The sequence below is a fragment of the Schistocerca piceifrons genome, chromosome 10 (assembly GCF_021461385.2).
Source record: "Schistocerca piceifrons isolate TAMUIC-IGC-003096 chromosome 10, iqSchPice1.1, whole genome shotgun sequence".
In the NCBI taxonomy this organism is placed as follows: domain Eukaryota; kingdom Metazoa; phylum Arthropoda; class Insecta; order Orthoptera; family Acrididae; genus Schistocerca; species Schistocerca piceifrons.
This window is the reverse complement of record NC_060147.1, coordinates 53018161-53037135: the sequence shown is the minus strand read 5'-3', so window position 1 is coordinate 53037135 and position 18975 is coordinate 53018161. Positions and strand designations below refer to the sequence as shown.

The 18975-nt window shown below is 41.4% G+C and overlaps 1 protein-coding gene across 1 annotated transcript in view; it reads left to right on the top strand.

Annotated features, from left to right (window-relative positions):
• The window catches only part of LOC124718684 (SANT and BTB domain regulator of class switch recombination-like), a 123822-nt gene that overhangs the window by 48886 nt on the left and 55961 nt on the right, over positions 1–18975 (top strand). The window contains exons 6-7 of the mRNA XM_047244308.1: positions 4180–4459; positions 11068–11218. Coding sequence (XP_047100264.1) covers positions 4180–4459; positions 11068–11218 — 431 coding nt within the window. The remainder of the gene's footprint in view (positions 1–4179; positions 4460–11067; positions 11219–18975) is intronic.

The window sequence follows — 18975 nt, the reverse complement described above, 5'->3', positions numbered from 1 at the left end:
TCCCACCCAGTTTATCATTGTCTCCCCTCATCCTCACAAGTCTGAGTGACCTGCCATTCTTCTTTAACCTGCCCCAACCTCCCCACCTCTCCTCCCAAGGAAGAAAAAATTAACTCTGAAAATTGGTATATTATGCCTTGGTTATGTGAATTTCTTATTTAAACCCAAGATTTCATTCCCACCTGCAGAGAGCACCTTCATGGGCTATTTGTAGCTTCTTTGAAGGCCCAGTGTACACTCTGACTCATACTAACTGAAGTGAAATTCCATTTCTGCATGCTTCCATGCAGAGATGTGATGTCATATGTTTAAATATTTGAGCCCAATTGGCTGTTGTTGGTTGCTGTTGTCCATTGTTGCTTCCCTGTGGTGGAAGCCACATCTCCTTCAGCTCTGGAATCCAGATTTCATTCTGCCTTCCAATTAAAATTACTGGTGTGTTTATCAATTTCAATGGCCTCTCTATATAGTCTTTCATGGTAACTGCTTGTAGTTGGCAGTGCCTGAGTTTTGTCAAACGGAATCTGGTGGCCTCTTGGCTGCAAAGCAAGTTATGCAACAGCTGATTTGTCTGCTTCTCCACTTCTGCAGTTGGCCTTGCATTCTTCAGGTCAATTTATGACTATTTTAGTACTACACATCTCTACAACTACATAGTATACTGTAAATTCCTGCTCTTTGCACCAGTTTTCAAGCATCCTTGGCTGACTTTTGCTCTTCCTGAATCTTATGGGTAGTCTTGTAGATTATAGCAATATTTAGTTTTGAGCAGATCTTTCCTAAGCAGTCTACAACATATTTAATGAATGGCCAGAAAACCTTGGCTTTCACAGACACCAGTACATCTCTATGAATATTTTGTGGTTGTCTTAACTCCCTTTTTATCTCAGCAGGTTAGTATCCATTCTTGTTCAGTGCATTGGTGAGATATTTCAATTCCACTACGAGCATGTCCAGTTTGCCGACGTTGCTTACTCTAATTGTTTTAGTGTTTTTATAACACCTCACTACAGTTTTGGTTGGGGATTGAAATCTTGGTGTAGGTAAGATTCCATGTGCATGAGTTTCCAGTATGCCATGTGGCCCAAGCTACCATTGTCTTTCTTGAAGACCAGCACATTCAAAAAATGTAATCTCCCGTCTACCTCCTCTTTCATAGTAAACTGAATCTTCAGATTATCACATTGAGATATGCCTGAAAATGATCTAGTTCCTCTCTGCCATGTTTCACAACACAAGCATATCATCTACATAACAGAGAACCATATATCTGATGTTTTGTTAGCGGTTTCCAATGCTTGTTCTTCAGATTTTTTGGTGAAAAAATTTTCTATCACCAAGCTCAAGGGACTCTCCATAATGATGCCACCTGTCTCCATAATGATGTCACCTGTCTGTTCACAGAATCCATCATTCCACTTGTAGTATGTGTTCGTGAGACAGTATTTAAACACTTCTGCCATATTGGCAGAAAAAATTAGATTCAACTGTTCCAACACCTGTCAAGGGGAGAAACTGATGGGCCAATTGTTGTCAAAGATGCTTCACATCCAGGTGACCATTGGGTCTGATTTCATAAAACTTGCTTCCTGGAAGCCCCAAGAAGATACCATGAAAGACTATATACAGGGTGTATACGACCCAGGACAACTGGGAGATCCGGGAAAAACCTGGGAATTTTTCCATCCGGGAGAAAACTGGGAAAACCCCGGGAATTGTTTAGAATTCCGGGAATTTGTCATTGTTTTGGTTTTCAGTTAAATTTTTGTGATTTCGACGGGTAAGAACCAATACTCCCGCTACTGCAGAATGATACTGCAGCAACAAAACAGGGATTGGGGGGGGAAAAAAAAGAAAACGAAAGTAAAACTTAAGTTGCAAAGGAAATGCACCATATACAACAACAAAACAGTGCTCATACAAGCATCTACCAACAGTAAAGTGTGTCAAAGGCTTTAGGAAGACTATGCAATGCTTCATAACAACAAATTGGCTCCGATGAGTGTGATGCGACAACTGTTTAAATTAGATGCATTTGAGCAGTTGCGGGCGGACTCTTGCGCATGGGCAGTTCAATCGCGTATGAGTAGTACCTTCTCCCGCTTTTGGTTACGAAAGTGTGGCTGAGCTCCACTACTTAATATTGTCCCAGTTCGGAAATATCATAGATCCAAGGCTGACGCACAGAGCAGTCTGAGTTGTTGCGGGGAGGTGGGTCATCTCCACTTGACCTGTGTTTACGTTCAGTGATTCTGTTGTTTCCTCTTTGTTTATTGCTCTCACATTAAATGATAACAAAACGGATTTTTGTGGCCGGGAGCTATCTAATGAATTAAAATACGTTCACATAATTATGGCAGGCTAAAATATGTTAATAGTTTGATTTTTTCCACCTTTCTGACAGTGAAGCATTAATCGCCTTACAGAACAATGAAGTTACTTTGCTGGTTTGCTAAAGAGATTTGACTTATTAATCCTTTCTACCAAGGCAGTCAATTTATTTGAAACGAAGCATTTAAATTCACACTATTGGCTAGTTTCAACTGTTCGCTACATTTCAAATGCACGTATGCCATTATGCTATAATAAAGAACCAAACATGAGTACTGGTACTTCAAGAAAATTTACATACGGATGTGCATTTTAAGCCGAATTATGCACTCTAGTATGGTTCGCGAAATCCCGACACTCTTGAAGTATCCTTTGATGTCTTGTTTCTTTTATGACATAATGTAAGATCTTTTAATGTTTTACTTGTACGAACATACGGGCTTCCTGAGTCATCATAGCTGCACAAGCACGGTGACGCCAGTTACCTGGCGCTTTCTTGCAGACTGCGAGGTCATCGGTCTCATTGGATTAGGGAAGGATGGGGAAGGAAGTCAGGCACACCCTTTCAAAAGAACCATCCCGGTATTTGCCTGGAACGATTTAGGGAAATCACAGAAAACCTAAATCAGGATGGCCGGATGCGGGATTGAACCATTGTCCTCCCGAATGTGAGTCCAGTGTTCTAACCACTGTGCCACCTTGCTCGGTGCACTAAGGGATGAGCAGTGTACAGTGCACATAGACTTTGGAGGCCACTGAGTGTGTCTGAGCAGAGGACACAATTGGAAAGGCTGTGTTGCCAGATGTACTCCATGGCCTGATACAAGGTGAAGAGCTCGGCTGTAAATACTGATGAGTGTGCTGGAAGCTGATATCAAAAGACACGAGTGCCAGTGATGAAGGCACAGCCAACCCCACAGTCTATCCGAGAGCCATCAGTGTAGACATAGGTAATATCATGAAGTTCCATGCGAAGGTCATGAAACTGGAGGCAATGGAGTAAGGCTGATATAGTGTCTTTAGGAAGCAAATGAAGGCCAAGGTTAACATGGGCCACTTCACAAAGCCAAGGTGGTGAAGGGTTCACACCCACTGGGAGTGTTGCAGGTAGTGTGAAGTTAAGCCGCCTTAGCAAGTGGCAAAAGCAGACTCCAAGAGGTAACAGAGATGAGGGATGAGCCCCATACTGATGATCAAGGGAATCAGCAAAGAAGGGGCCATAGGAGGGGTGGCCACACATGGCAGACAAACCGCACGCATACCTGCTGAGGAGAAAATCATGGCGGTAGGACAGTGGTTGTTCAGCAGCTTCATTCAGCATACAGACTCTCAACTGGGTTGGTGTAATAGGCACCTGAAGCTGAACAGATGCCATGATGGTGGGTAGTATTGAGATGGCATAGGAGGAATGAGTGTGCAGATGCATAAACAAAGCACCCATTGTTGAGACTGCCTGCTGCTAATCACTGACCAGTATTGTCTGTTTTTCTGTTTGGTACCCATCTGCATTTTCTTTTGGTTACATTGTACTAGATGCCACATTATAATATCAAAGCTGTGGCAGAGTCATCTGCAGCATTAACTATTACCCAGATTAGCAAATATTTGTATTATCAATATATGTCCACAGATGGAAATTGTTGACAATCTGCTGTTATACATTCACCTGGCCAGGCCCCCTACATTTCAACTTACGTTAGTGCAAACACAGCCAGATATTACTGTACTGGAAATGCTTGACTCCCATTAAATATTGTGAGTATTGCTGCCAGATAAGCTAATCTATGTGCCACACTTTCTGCTATAAAGCTACTTGTAATTGATTCAGTTACAGTGGCTATTTCCCAGGGACACAAGCTGGAGCCTCAGTGAGCACGTGAAGCAGCTGCGGCATGAGCTGCACTCGTGGCGGGCTGTCTACTGGCGGCTGTGGGGCGAGTGCCACTTCCTGCGGTGCTCGGCATGCAATAGCTCCTTCCCTGTGCACCAGGCCCGGTGGTGTCTCCACCATCCCAAACCGCCGCAGTTCTTCCCTGCTGAGCAGCACAGTACGGCCGCCTACCCTGTCGGCCGGTACCCCTGCTGTGGAGAAAGGGCTTACCGCTTTGAAGTTCTTCCCCATCAGTCAGTAAGACCTGAATATTCATTCAATTCCACTTAGCAGTAGTGAGTCCAAACTGTCATTTGAGTGTGACAATTGCTCTTTAATTTCACGTGGCATAAGGTGGTGGGGAGAGGGGGGTGGGCAGGGGAGGGGGAAAGAGGGAAAGAGAGAGAGAGAGAGAGAGAGAGAGAGGGTACATAACATAAAGTAATGAGACTTTAAGTGAAATTAATATTGTTTCTTTAACAATCACTTAGTACACAGTCAATATAAAAATTAATAAACATAACATAAATAAACTTATTTTTGTTCGGTGCCTGAAACAAAACATTTTGTAGAATTCTTTTGGTTGGTACAATAACACAAACAAAGCACCAAATGAATTTATACACCCTGTTGAGGAATACACTTTTAATCCACCGCATAATAGCTTGTTATACAACAAAAGTGCGCCTTTCCCCAGTCTGAAAAAAATTATGCAAAAAATAAATCACACACAATTATTAGTCTGTTTGTGTTCAATCAGTTTATTTTCAGCTTTTTAAGCTGAGTGACACACATCTATAGTGAATTGTAAAACGTATTCAGCTTATCTGCTCTGTCTCGATGGTCCACAAGTGGTTATCTTGGAGGAGAAGGCCGTGAGATGAGTGTGATCTGTGTAAACAGTGAAGTGTTTTCCCTCCATTTGATCTCAGAAACTGTTTTATCACCGCTGATAGGTTCACTGACACTCATCACAGTGAATATCCACAGAAACTGTCTGTGCAGTCCCACAGCATCATTTGCCTCGAAATAATGTTCTGGTAGCACACTGAGGTCAGAACCAGTGTCAACCAAAAAATGGGTTCCTAATGTGTTGCCCACCACAAAAAGCCTTTGTGGATTTTTGAATGCTTGCATGAAACCTATTGTCTGTAGCTGTTGACCCAACATGTGTGATTCACCTGAATTCATTTGGAATTCAATGTGCATCTCTTCAAATCTCAGTTCGTCTCAACCTGGCACGAAGTTGATTCAGTGGCATCTTGTTTTTATCAGTTCTGCACCTAGCTTGGGTGCAAATATTGTCAAGTGCTTGTGGGCTATATCTTGCCCAGATAAGAAATTTGATGCTCTTGCTTGTGTTGCATTTAAGTGGGAGACTTCAGGCTGTTGAAGTCAGAGATATGTGTGACCTGAGCTGATTTGCTGCAGTTGTTCCAAAGGAAGGGAGCTTGAGTGATGAGCCAGTCATGGACATTTTCATGAACTGTGGATCCGAGTGCACACTATAGGCATTAATGGTTGCAGGCATCACCTGAAGAACCAGCACCTTAGACACGGCAGGGGAATGAGAGGATGGGCAACAATTATGAGTAGGACAATTGCTGCTAGCACTCATTAGTGGTGGTCAAATGCATTTGCTAGGAGCCACGCATTTTTGTGCCTCAACTCCAAAACATTGATGACACCAGCACCCGTAGGATTTATCTGTACTTGCCCTAGCATCCTGTTGCCTGTTAAACATATGATGCTATCTGCTTTGCATTTTGTCATCATAATGTTGCACATTTTGTGGTGTTGCAATCTGCATGCTGAGCACTTTGCTGCTCTCCCCTAGCTAATATGTAGGTCTCAGATGTGTCTATCTGGATGCTTTTCTGGACTGCCAGTTGGCTCCACCTCTAGTGTGTGTGGTTTGGGGCTACCTGCCTTGTTGACCCTAGCTGTGATGCTGCCAGCATTAAATTGAAAGCAACCTGCAATGGCTTCTGTCTTATCTGCTAATGATGTGAGTGGCAGCTCTTTATCCACAGCCAGAACTAACTGCACATTTGTAGGAAGTGATTTTAGCCACAGCATCCATACTAAATTTTCTGGTAATAGATCAGAACCCACCAATGACCAAACCTCTTACAATAATTACTTGGAGGATCTGTTTTCCAATTGATTGTCCATTAGTAATGGCTGCAGCCTTGCCTCAGGTGTAGATGGAAATGTTTGAAGAGGCATGTTCTTAAAGTAACGTGACTGTGCATCTGAGAGACTTTCTGCAAACTTCCTCTGAAATGTCTGAGTTGTGTTCATAAGAACATTAACACAGCAAAACTGAAGTGTACTGTTACTCATGCCATGTTAGCTGAAAATGCTTTCAGCTTGAGCAAATCACAAGTCTAGTCACATAATCAAGAACAATGGCAGCTTAACACGATGTGCTGTCCTACCTTTTATTGGATATGCTGACTGTGTGGGACGCTGTACTGTGGAAGTACCTGCTGCTACAAGGGGTGATGGCTATGTTGCCACATAAGGTCCCCTTTGTTGATGCTGTTGCTCGTGTTTAGGTTATCCATACTTCATATTCGTGCTCAGGGTCACCACTATAAGAACCTTTTGGTTGGTACAAAATGTAAACAAAACACTAAATGGTTAGGCACACACAATTGAGGATATACATTTTTAACCCACTTTCTTTAACATCATGTAATAGCTTGCTACACAACAAAAGTGCACACTTTCCTAATCGAGAAAACACAGTGCAAAAGATACGTCACACACAATTAGTCATTTGTCTGTTCAGGTCCGATCGGTCAATCCTCAGGTTGCTACAATTTCAAACAAGGCACAGTCATTTATTGGTAGCTGTTTTCAATATTGTTGTCAGCACTGGACAATGAACTTCACCAAGAAAGCTGCAATATGCCTTCTTGTGATGTGTATAGGTGTAGCAACAAAAGAAAATATGGAATTATCCTGCTAATTTTTGAAAATTATGCATTGCATCATGAGATCAAACCCACCAAATGCTGATGTAATGTTTTTCAGGGGTAGACTAAGTAGTGTACTTGGTCCTAATGACATTACTATATTTAGTGCCGTTTGTATAGATGTAAATTCAAATAGTATATTAATTATATTAGTTTTATGGGTATTAGGCTGTGGCCCAAGACATAATTCTCCGCGTAAAATTTCATCTTACAATACTGCAGACATCATAAGAAGCTTTAATGACTCAGAAAGCAGTTACTGTCGCTAACAAGCTCAGCAAGCCAAACTGTTCATATCAGGGGTGTCCATCCCATGGGTTGCTAGTGGCTCAAAGCAAGTATAAATGTGACCCAAGAAGTGAGCATCTATAACACGACCAGTGAAAAAAAATTGCATTTATATAAAGTTATGATAAACTGAATATTTTAAATCTGAAACTGCTGCCATATGAGCCTCTCTCTCTCTCTCTCTCTCTCTCTCTCTCTCTCTCTCTCTCTCTCTCTCTCTCTCTTTCTCTCTCCCCCCCCCCCCTCCCTCCCTTCCCTCCCCCTTTTTTTTCTTTTTGCTCACCAGTTTTTGATCATTCAATGCAGGCTTTCATTTCTGGTTTTGACGTGTGAAGTGATTTTTGTTTTATGACCATTAGGCCGTGGTCCAAGGCATAATTTTCTGCCTAATATGTTGTCTTCTAACGGTTGAGACATCAACAGGAGCTTTAAGTCTGTTTTCAAATGTTCCTTTACAGGTTATCCCTTCTAACTATAATCTGTTGTAGATCCCTAGAACAGAAAACCGCACCCAGTTCTTGGCAAAAGGTTAGGGTCACACTCATCTACAAAAAGAGTAGTAGACTGATCCACAAAACTACCTTCCAATATTCTTAACACTGATTTGTTGTAGAATCTTAGAAAATATTCTGAACTCAAACATAATGAGGTATCTTGAAAAGAATGATCTCCTCAGTGCCAACCAACATGAATTTTGAAAACATCAATCATGAGAAACCCAGCTCACACTTTTCTAACATGACATACTGAAAGCTTTAGATCAAGGCAGTTACACATGTAGTTTTTCTTGATTTCTGATTTGATTCAATAGCGCACCTACACTTATTGTCAAAAGTACAATCATATGGGCTATCAAGTGAAATTTGTGGCTGGACTGAGGACTTTTTGGTCAGGAGGACACAGCATTTTATCTTAGATGGAGAGCCATCAGTAGATGCAGAAGTAACTTTGGGTGTGCACGAGAGAAGTGTGTTGGGACTATTGCTATTCATGTTGTATATTAATGACCTTGCAGACAATATTAATAGTAACCTCAGACTTCTTGCAGACGATGCTGTTATCTAAGTTGAAGTACCATCTGAAAGAAGCTGCATAAATATTTGGTCAGATCTTGCTAAGATTTCAAAGCGGTACAGAGATTGGCAACTTACTTTAGATGTTCATAAATCTAAAGTTGTTTGCTTCAAAAAATGGAGAAACATAATATCCTATGGCTGTAATATGAATGAGCCACTGTTGAAATTGGCCAACTCATACAAATACCTGGGAGTAACACTCTGTCGGGATATGAAATGGAATGCTCACATAGGTTGTCATGGTAAAGCAGGTGGTAGACTTCAGCTTAGTGGTAGAATACATCTGAAGCGCACACAGTCTACAAAGGAGATTGCTTACAAATCAGTCATGCAACCAGTTGAAGAATATTGCTGTACGAAATAGGATTAACAGTGAATACTGAACGTGTACAGAGAAGGCAATATGAATGGTCACAGGTTTTTTTTTATCCACGGGAAAGTGTCACAGAGATACTGAAGAAACTGAAATGGAACACTCCATGAGATGAACATTATCACAAGAAAGTCTATTAACAAAGTTTCAAGAACCACCTTTAAATGAGACTCGAGGAATATACTAAACTCTCTACATATTGCTTACATAGGGATCATGAGGATAAAATTAGAATAATTCCAGCGCTAAAAATCCTAATAACTGGTGCAATGGTATGTACCCTCCACCATACACTTGACGAAGGTTTGCGGAGTATAGATGTAGGTGCAGATATGTAGTTTGTTAGTAGTCAGTAGTGTTAAGCATACTATGTGTGGCTCAAAAGTACTTGTCTTCTTCTAGTGTGATCAAGTAAGCTAAAAGGGTGCATACCCTTTGTTTATGTCTATCTGTGTCATACACTGACCATTGCATGGATAAATACAAACAGTTCAGCTTGCTAAGCTTTTTTGAGACTAACTGCTTTCTGAGTCATAAACTCTCTGATGATGTCTGCAGTATTGAAAGATAAAATGTCAGGCAGTTAAAACTCCTGATGATGTCTCAAGCCTTGGAAGACAAAATATTGGGCAGAGAATTACGCCTTGGACCATGGCCTAATGTCCATAAAACAAAAATCATTCCACACAGAAATACCGGCAGTGCAAGACTGCATTCAGTTATCAAATAATGTAGTAAACATGAAACTCATGGATGTATCAAACTCGTATGATAATTTAAATATAATAAGTTCTGACATTAGAGTAACGGACACATGCTTCACTAGAGCTGAGTATGCTAAAATTAGTGAAAAATGTTTTAGATAACATAAACTACAGTAGCTTAAATTTTCATTATTCTGAGCACTATTGTCAGTAGTTGAGACTATCTAAATGCAGCTGTGCCAAAAATAAAAAAAATTGTTCTGCTAAAATGAAATGTGAGTGAACAATAATTATGGCACCATCCTATGCCAACCTATTCATGGGCCATCTAGAGGAATCCTTCCTAAAAACCCAGAATCCTAAACCCCTGACCTGGTTCAGATTCATTGATGACATCTTTGCTATCTCGATTGAAGGTGAGGACAATCTATTCACATTCCTCCAGAACCTTAACAACTTCAACCCCATTTGCTTCACCTGGTCCTACTCAACCCAACAAGCCGTCTTATTAGATGCTGCCCTCCACCTCAGAGATGGCTACAGCAGTACCTCTGTCCATAATAATCCTACTAACCACCAGCAATACCTCCACTTCGGCAGCTGCCACCCATTCCATACCAAGAAGTGCCTTCCGTACAGCCTAGCCACCCATGGTTGTCACATCTGCAGTGACAAGCAGTTGCTCTCAAAATATACCGAGGGTCTCATTGAAGCCTGCAATACATCCTACGTTCCCGTAACCCTCCTGGCCTCAACCTTCATTAGTCACTGTCCTCATCCATCCAGCCCCCTCCCTGTTCCCATTCCAGCACTACACAGCCATCATTTCACCGCCACACCCAGTCTTTTAATTTATTTCCCCCCGCCGCCACCCTTTCTCTCCTGCCCTTCGTCTAAACTGCAGCACTTCACTGTGCGCCACCCACCCCATACTATCCCTCCCCCTCCCCGCCCCAGCCTCCTCCTTACCCCCACCCAGTCTCCACTCCTATCATGCACTGGTGCTGCTTCTCGCAGTGTGGTTTCAGTCGTCTGAGACTGCAGATGTGTGTGCAAGTTGCGTTTGCGTGAGTGTGTGTGTGTGTGTGTGTGTGTGTGTGTGTGTGTGTGTGTGTGTGTACCAACTTTCCTTCTCTAATATTGTTACTTTCCATCCTGAATGTCTTTAAACACAAATTATCAGGGAGAAAAAATGGGATTCTGTTGCTCTGGTGAGAGCAGCCAGAGGTAGCAACACGTGTGTGTGAGATGTGCTTGCTTGTGTGAATGTATATGTGTTTTCTTTTTTGAAGAAGGCTCTGGCCAAAATCTAGATGTGCAACAGCTATTTGCTTTGTCTCTCTGCAAATCAATGTGTCATTTTTATGGTGAGCAGCATTATATTCTTTTTGTAACTTTCCATTGTTTTAATAAGTAAATAAAGTGTTTCTCTTCATTGCAGGGTTGTCAGTTTAAAACTCACACTCTAGAACTGGAATCAATATGTGATTCAGCTGTTCACAATGTTTTTATAGCACACATAGAGCAAATTGCTGTGGAACCTCCACAGCTAATGTTTCCAGAAAGGATAACATATTTTATCAGCCCAAATGGTAATAAAACTTGCTTTTCTATAACATCTAAGTACAAACAGCCACAATAGAAAACTTTGTCTTATGCGTATTTCTTAAATTTTGCAGAATTTTCCACATGATGCCCATATATGTCATATTTCAGTCATGCTGTTACTCAGAATAATAATTAAACACATTGTTAAAGTGATTAATTGAAATAGTTTGAAGCAATAGAAATTGTTCACTATTATCTATGGAAAGGTATATTGTCTAGTGACTGTAAGGAAGTGCAGAAAGACTTAAGACAAAATTTTCACTTGGTGTAATGAATGACAGCTCTCTTTAAATGTAGATAAATGTAAGATAATGTCTGTAACAAATAGAAAGTATGCGGTAGCACACAATTAGATTAGTGGTGAACATTTGGAGTGTGTCACATCATTTAAGTGAAGTGAAATGGGATGAACACCTAAAATTCAGTATTAGGTAAATGAATGAATTATTTAGGTGTTCTGCAGAAGTGCATTGTATCTGTAAATGAATATGCATACAAGATGCTAGTACAACTTGTCAATGTGTTGTTCTAGTGTTTGGAGTTCTTATCAAGTAGGCATGATGACAGACTAAAAAAAAAAATCAGAGTTATAGTGCTAGGATTATAAAGGGTCAGTAAAGCCCATATGTAGCTAGAACAGAGATGCTTGGAGAGCTTAATTTGGAATGTTTGGAAGAAAGGCAACTTAATTTTAGCAAAGCCCTGTGTGGCAGACGTAGAGAACCCTTTGTTTGAGAAAGTGTGTGCAACTATTCTGCTTGCATAGGGATCATAAGAAAAACATCAGAAACTATAAAGCGCGCAGAGGCTTACAAACTGACATTGTTCCTTGCTCAATACACAAATGGAATAGGATGGAAAATCACTGACATTAGAATGAAGTATTCTCTGACTTGCACTGTGTAGAGGCTTGTGGCATATGCAAATATATTTAGACATAGCTGTATATATAGGATAGCAGCATCTAAATGGTCAAGAGCCAGCAGCAACAAAAGCATAGCATATAGATACAAGGTAAATATGAGAAGTTCTCATCCTGTCAATAAATGTGTTTTTCAGTTAAAAAATGCACTTGCAAGGCTTGTCCAGAAAGCAAGTACTGCTTCAGAGAAAAAACCTCATAAATATTTTTTTCAAAGCCAGATTTATTTGCATTTCTTGAACTATTTTTCTACATAATTGCCACCATTGTTCAGACATAGCAAGAAAACGACTTTTCTATACCCTTGTCATAGATGCCACCTGTGAAGACAGCCAGTCCTTACCACCATTTTTTTCATTGTCACCACTGTCAAAGCTTCTTTCTCCAAAATCCTGCTTCAAATTCAAGAACAAGTGGTTGTCAGAAGGTTCAAGACTAGAGCTATATGGTGGCTGATTGAACATCTGCTGCCTGAACTGTTGAATAAGGTTTTGAGTGATGTCAGTATAATAGAGACATGCATTGTCATGAAGCAACACAATACTTTGACTGAACATTACATGCCTTGTGTTTTGAATTGTGTGCCAAAGTCTTCTCACTGTTTCACAGTATTGTACCATATTGATGATTTTACTTCTGGGAAGTAACTTAACAAACGGAAAGCTTTTCTGTTCCAGAACACAGTGCACATTATTTTTTATGCTGACAGCATTGTTTTTAATTTTTGTTTATTTGATGGATCATGAGTCCTTCTGTCTGTTGACTGTTGTTTTGATTCTGGAGTGAGACGGCAAACCCAAGTTTCATCCCTGGTCACAATTCACAATTCATCTCCCTCATAACTATATTGGATAAGACATGTCAAAGCACTGCCAAATCGCTTCATTTTGTGGACATCTGTAAGTATTTCCAGTGACAAGTCTCATGCAAACCACTTTTTGAAATCTATGGAAACTCATTACGAAGCATTCTTACTGTGAACTGTCTATTGTCATAAGTTTTCTCATTCATTTTCTCAACCAAACCATCGTTGACAACAGAAGGCCGCCCATTCCAAGCTTTGTCATGAATGTTCGTTCATCCACCACTGAACTGTCTCACTCACATTCTCACCAGTCCATCAGTCATTTTCACCATAAATATATACGAGCTGATAATGACTTTCAGTTGGCGTAACACTCTTTGTGTTCAAAAACCATATTACTGAACGCACTTCACAGTCAATGGGCCCAGATATTGTGTTAAACATTTTGAATGATCACTAACAAATGTAAACACAACACAATTGACTGGAAAGGCAATGAATCAGAGAGACAAGTGAGAATGTGTGAAACTGCAACACTAGCACTGCAGTGGCTGTAGAATGAAATGGTACTTACTCTCCAGACATGCCTTGTATCTTTTAACAAAGTCCCTTTTTCCATGTGATTATATTCCATCCCTGATGTACAATGTTGTGTCTGGAAAATATAAATTTACAGCTCCCACATTCTCTTGTGAAGAGAATTCAAAACGTTTTCTAGGCACAGACTTCCGTCATGACTGGTCTGACACTCACTTTTTCCTGTGTTAATTATTTAGTCTTAATTTTGTTAACTTTGTACACAGTTTTGAAAATTTTTCACACTTTATGAATATATTAGGTTGGTGCATATGTTCGCTGCATTTTTATTTTGCATGGTGGTATTCCAGTTGCTATGGATTTATTTATTGATTGTCATTTTTTATTCAAAGTTCACTGTTGCTGTTTGAGTTTGCATATTGTCTGTCATCTTGTCATTTGGAGACAGTGAGTGGAGCTGTAGACGCTAGAAAATGGACTGCCAAGTGGAGAAATTGGAACTTTTATGACATTTGCTTCTGTCTGAGTTCAATAGAAGGGTGACAGCAGTGGAGGCAGCCAGAAATATTTGCACCTTGTATGAGGATAATGCCACTGGACACAGCAAGGCACGAAAATGGTTTTCTCATTTTAAGCAATATCATTTTGACATTAGAGTCTCTCCACATTCAAGAAGACCTTCAGGATTTGATTCAAGTCGTTCTTACACATTAGTCTGCAATGATGCACATCATTGAACTTGAGAACTGGCAAATATTATGAACTGTGATCATACCACATCTTAACATTTGCATTCATTGGGCAAGGTTAAAAATAGGGTGGGTGGGTACCACATGCTCGCAGTCAAAATCACAAAAATCTGTGGGTGATCATATGTGCATCACTGCTTGCTCGTCACCAATCAGCTCATGAACAAAACTGACCATTCCTATCCTGAATAATTACTTGTGATGAGAAATGGTGTCATTATCTTAACATAAAGAAAACAAAGGTATGTTTGAGTGCAAGCAAAGCAGCAACTCCCCATACAAAGACCTGCACACATCTACGAAAGATAATGTTACGTATCTGGGGAGCAGTAATGGAGTGGTGTGCTGTGAATTGCTTCCCTGAAACATGACCATCACTACTAACATTTATTGCAACAACTGAAACGTCTTGCAAGTGCAATCCAAGGACAATGACCAGGAAGACTGCGTGAAGTGATGCTACTCCACGATAATGCCCACCCACAATTTTCTAGATTAGCAAAAAACATGATACAAGACTTGAATTGGGAAGTCATTCCATATCATCCTTATTCACCTGACCTTGTGTCCTTACTTTTTCACTTTTTCCACACACTATCAAACAACCTTCAACGAACTTCTTTTCTGGATGAAAAAGTACTCCAGAGAGTTCTTCATCTCAAAACCACATGATTTCTGAAATCAAGGAATCAAATATTTATGACATCATTGGCAGAGTGTTGTAAATAGTGAAGGAAAATATATTATTGACAACTAAAGCCTCTGTTATGGGTATCTGTTGTATTTATTAAACTTATGGAAAAATGCTATGAACTTATGCACCGACCCAATATTTTTCGCATATGTTATTGCATCACATTTATTCTGTATGGGCAAAGAAAGAGTTGTATGCCATTGTTGGCTAGGAGAATCGAAAGGATGGATTCAGTCACCAAATTGAAAATATATTACTTCCTCCATGCGCAGTGGCCCCTTTCCTCATAATGTATCAGTTTGTCTCTTAAGTGTATCTGTTGAACTGGAATATTGGGTTTTGATGTCCCATTGACATTGAGTTCATGAAGGATGGAGCACAAGCTCAGATTGTGTGAAGGATGGGGAAGGAAATTGGCCATGCACTTTCAAGGGAACCATCCTGGCATTTGTCTGGAGTGATTTAGGGAAGTTGTGGAAAACCTAAACCTGGATGGCCAGATGCGAGTTGAGTCCGTGGTCCCCCCAAAGGCGAGTTCAGTGTGCTAACCAGTGCGCCACCTCACACAGTGCATCTGATGATTGTAAGTGACTATTATGGATGTGTGTACAGTGTGCTACCATATACACTATGTGATCAAAAGTATCCAGTCACCTGGCTGAAAATGGCCTACAAGTTCATGGCGCCCCCCATCAGTAGCTCTGGAATTCAGTATAGTGTTGGCCTACCCTTAGCCTTGATGACAGCTTCCACTCTCACAGGCATACATTCAGTCAGGTGCTGGAAGGTCCCTTGGGGAATGGTAGCCCGTTCTTCATGGAGTGCTGCACTGAGGAGAGGTATCGCTGTCGGTCAGTGAGGCCTGGCATGAAGTCGGCATTCCGAAACATCCCAAAGGTGCTCTAGAGGATTGAGGTCAGGACTTTGTGCAGGCCAGTCCATTACAGGGGTGTAATTGTTGTGTAACCACTCTATCACAGGCCATGCATTATGAACAGGTACTCGATCATGTTGAAAGATACAGTCACCATCCCTGAATTACTCTTCAACAGTGGTAAGCAAGAAGGTGCTTAAAACATCAGTGTAGGCTTATGCTGTGATAGTGCCACACAACACAACAAGGTGTGCAAGCCCCTTCCATGTATGACCACACCATAACACCACCGCCTCCGAATTTTTCTGTTGGCACTACACATGCTAGCAGATGATGTTCACCGGGAATTCGCTGTACCCACGCCCTGCCATCGGATCGCCACATTGTGTACCATGGTTTGTCACTCCACACAACGTTTTTCCACTGTTAAATCATCCAATAATGTTTACGCTCCTTACACTAAGCAGTGCATCGTTTGGCATATACTGCCGTGATGTGTGGCGTGTGAGCAGCCTCTCGACCAAGTTTTCTCACCTCCGCCAAACTGTCATAGTGCTTGCAGTGGATGCTGATGCAGTTTGGAATTCCCGTTTGATGGTCTGGATGGATGTATGCCTATTACACATTATGACCCTCTTCAATTGTGGGTGGTCTCTGTCAGTCAACAGATGAGGTTGGCCTATACGCTTTTGTGCTGTACGTAACCCAGCATATTTCCACTTCACTATCACATAGAAAACAGTGGACCCAGGGATGTTCAGGAGTGCGTAAACCTCGTGTACATATGTAAAATGCAAGTGACACCCAATTTCCTGATCATGTTCGAAGTCCATGAGTTCCGCAGAGTGCCCCATTCTGCTCTCTCACGATGTCTAATAATTACTGAGGTCGCTGATATGAGGAACCTGGCACTAGGTGGCAGCACAATGCACCTAATATGAAAAACATATGTTTTTGGGGTGTCCGGATACTTTTGATCACATAGTGTACGTGCTGTATGTTGATCAGAGAGAAGGGAGAGAACGAAACACTGTGCTGTCACATGGTCTACATGGTCTACTCCTCTCAAATAGCACCAAAGGAACCACTGAATTTAATGTCCCCATCAACAGTGTCACATGCACTCAGTCCACGAGACTCTGGAATTTAATCCAGGACATTGGGACAGAGTCGGGTGATTACGATGTACTTTATACCACCATCTCTCCTCTCCTTGACAGTCAGAAACGTGGTGAAAATTTCTTCCGTTATCGGGATTAAACCAGCTACCTCTACATCTAGCACCACCACCGAATCATGCAACACCTACACGAGCAGATTGGATTTGCAAAATTTCTTGCCCTTGACAACCACATTCTGGTCGCACAGATGATGATATTCTAATGTAAAAAACTTGTTACATATTGTCAGAATCAATGCTTCTCTCTTTAGTGGGATGTACATTATTATGAAATTTACTTGCAGATTAAATTGTGTACAACATCAGGACTGTAACCTAAAACCTTGCCTTTAGCGAGCAGTGAGCTCACCAACTGAACAATGCATGAACAACTCACAGTCTTGAATTTTTTTCCTTAAAAATTCATTGATGCCAAACAGACAGAAGATGCCCTCCTATACACCACGATGTGATGGTGACCACTTTAAAAACCCACATCTCCACAGCTACAGCAGCTATGACCAAACAATCACTATCTCCACAGCTGCAACAGCTGCCACAATGTAACCACCATAGTGTAGCATAGGGGAAGGGGAAGACACAAAAGAGGAAGTGAAGCACCCAGAAGAGGAGGAGGAAATTCAGCGATTAAAAAGTCAGATATACAAAGAACTTGGCAGTTATCAGTATTATGTTGCACTCTCTCTGGCCCAGATGCGCATACTGATTTGGTTGAGAAGGATGTGATAAAGCCGTTGTATCCTTTGCTGAGACAAACTGGTCCTCAGTATTCTGGATACTGGCACTTGGATGGAGCTGACATTCGAGCTGGTCCCACATGTGTTCTATCGGGGACAGGTCTGGTGATCTGGCAGACTACAGGCGTATCTCAACATCACACAGGCAGTTCGAGGTAACACACAAGAACACAGAGTGTCCGTGACACACCGTTGTGCTGTCAGAGCTCCCATAATCACTACATGAGCTGAAGCCGTATCTGATGGCTTCCCATGTCATGATTCCAGGAGTAACAATGCTGTGCCTACCCAGAAAACTGGAAGAATAGGATCTCTCCTCAGAAGTCAGCTGCCACACTTGACAATTTGTTGCACAATGTGATACCATTTGTCAGCAGACCATGCTTTCCGGTCAGAATGCCACTCCAACTCCAGCCGTGGTGTTATGGCAGCTTACACATGGAATGGTAATTCCCTAGTCCATCTGCTGCTAGTCTCCAACCAATGCTGCAGGATGAGAATATCACAGAAGGTTCATTAGTCGCCCTCAGATTCCAGAAGGAGACATGGAGGGATCGCAGTTTGCTTATTCGATAATACGGCAATCTTCCATTGTGGTGGTCGGATGTGGTTGACTGGAACCTTGACAACTAGTGTGACTACTTTCATGTTTCCACGCAGTCCAGCATCCGGCCACTGTCACATTTAAGTATCCCACAAATCTGGACATCTGCATCTACATCTACATCTACATCTACATCTACGATCTGAAAACTACTTAGAGGTGCATAACAGAGGGTAAGTCCCATTTTGCCAGTTATTAGGATTTCTTCCTGTTCGCATCTACATCTGCAATCTGTAAATTACTTAGAGGTGCATATGTTGTTGTTGTTGTTGTGGTCTTCAGTCCTGAGACTGAGTTGATGCAGTTCTCCATGCTACTCTATCCTGTGCAAACTTCTTCATCTCCCAGAACTTACTGCAACCTACATCCTTCTGAATCTGCTTAGTGTATTCATCTCTTGGTCTCCCTCTATGATTTTTACCCTCCACACTGCCCTCCAATGCTAAATTTGTGATTTCTTGATGCCTCAGAACATGTCCTACCAACCGGTCCCTTCTTCTTGTCAAGTTGTGCCACAAACTCCTCTTCTCCCCAATTCTATTCAATACCTCCCCATTAGTTATGTGATCCACCCATCTAATCTTCAGCATTCTTCTGTAGCACCACATTTCGAAAGCTTCTATTCTCTTCTTGTCCAAT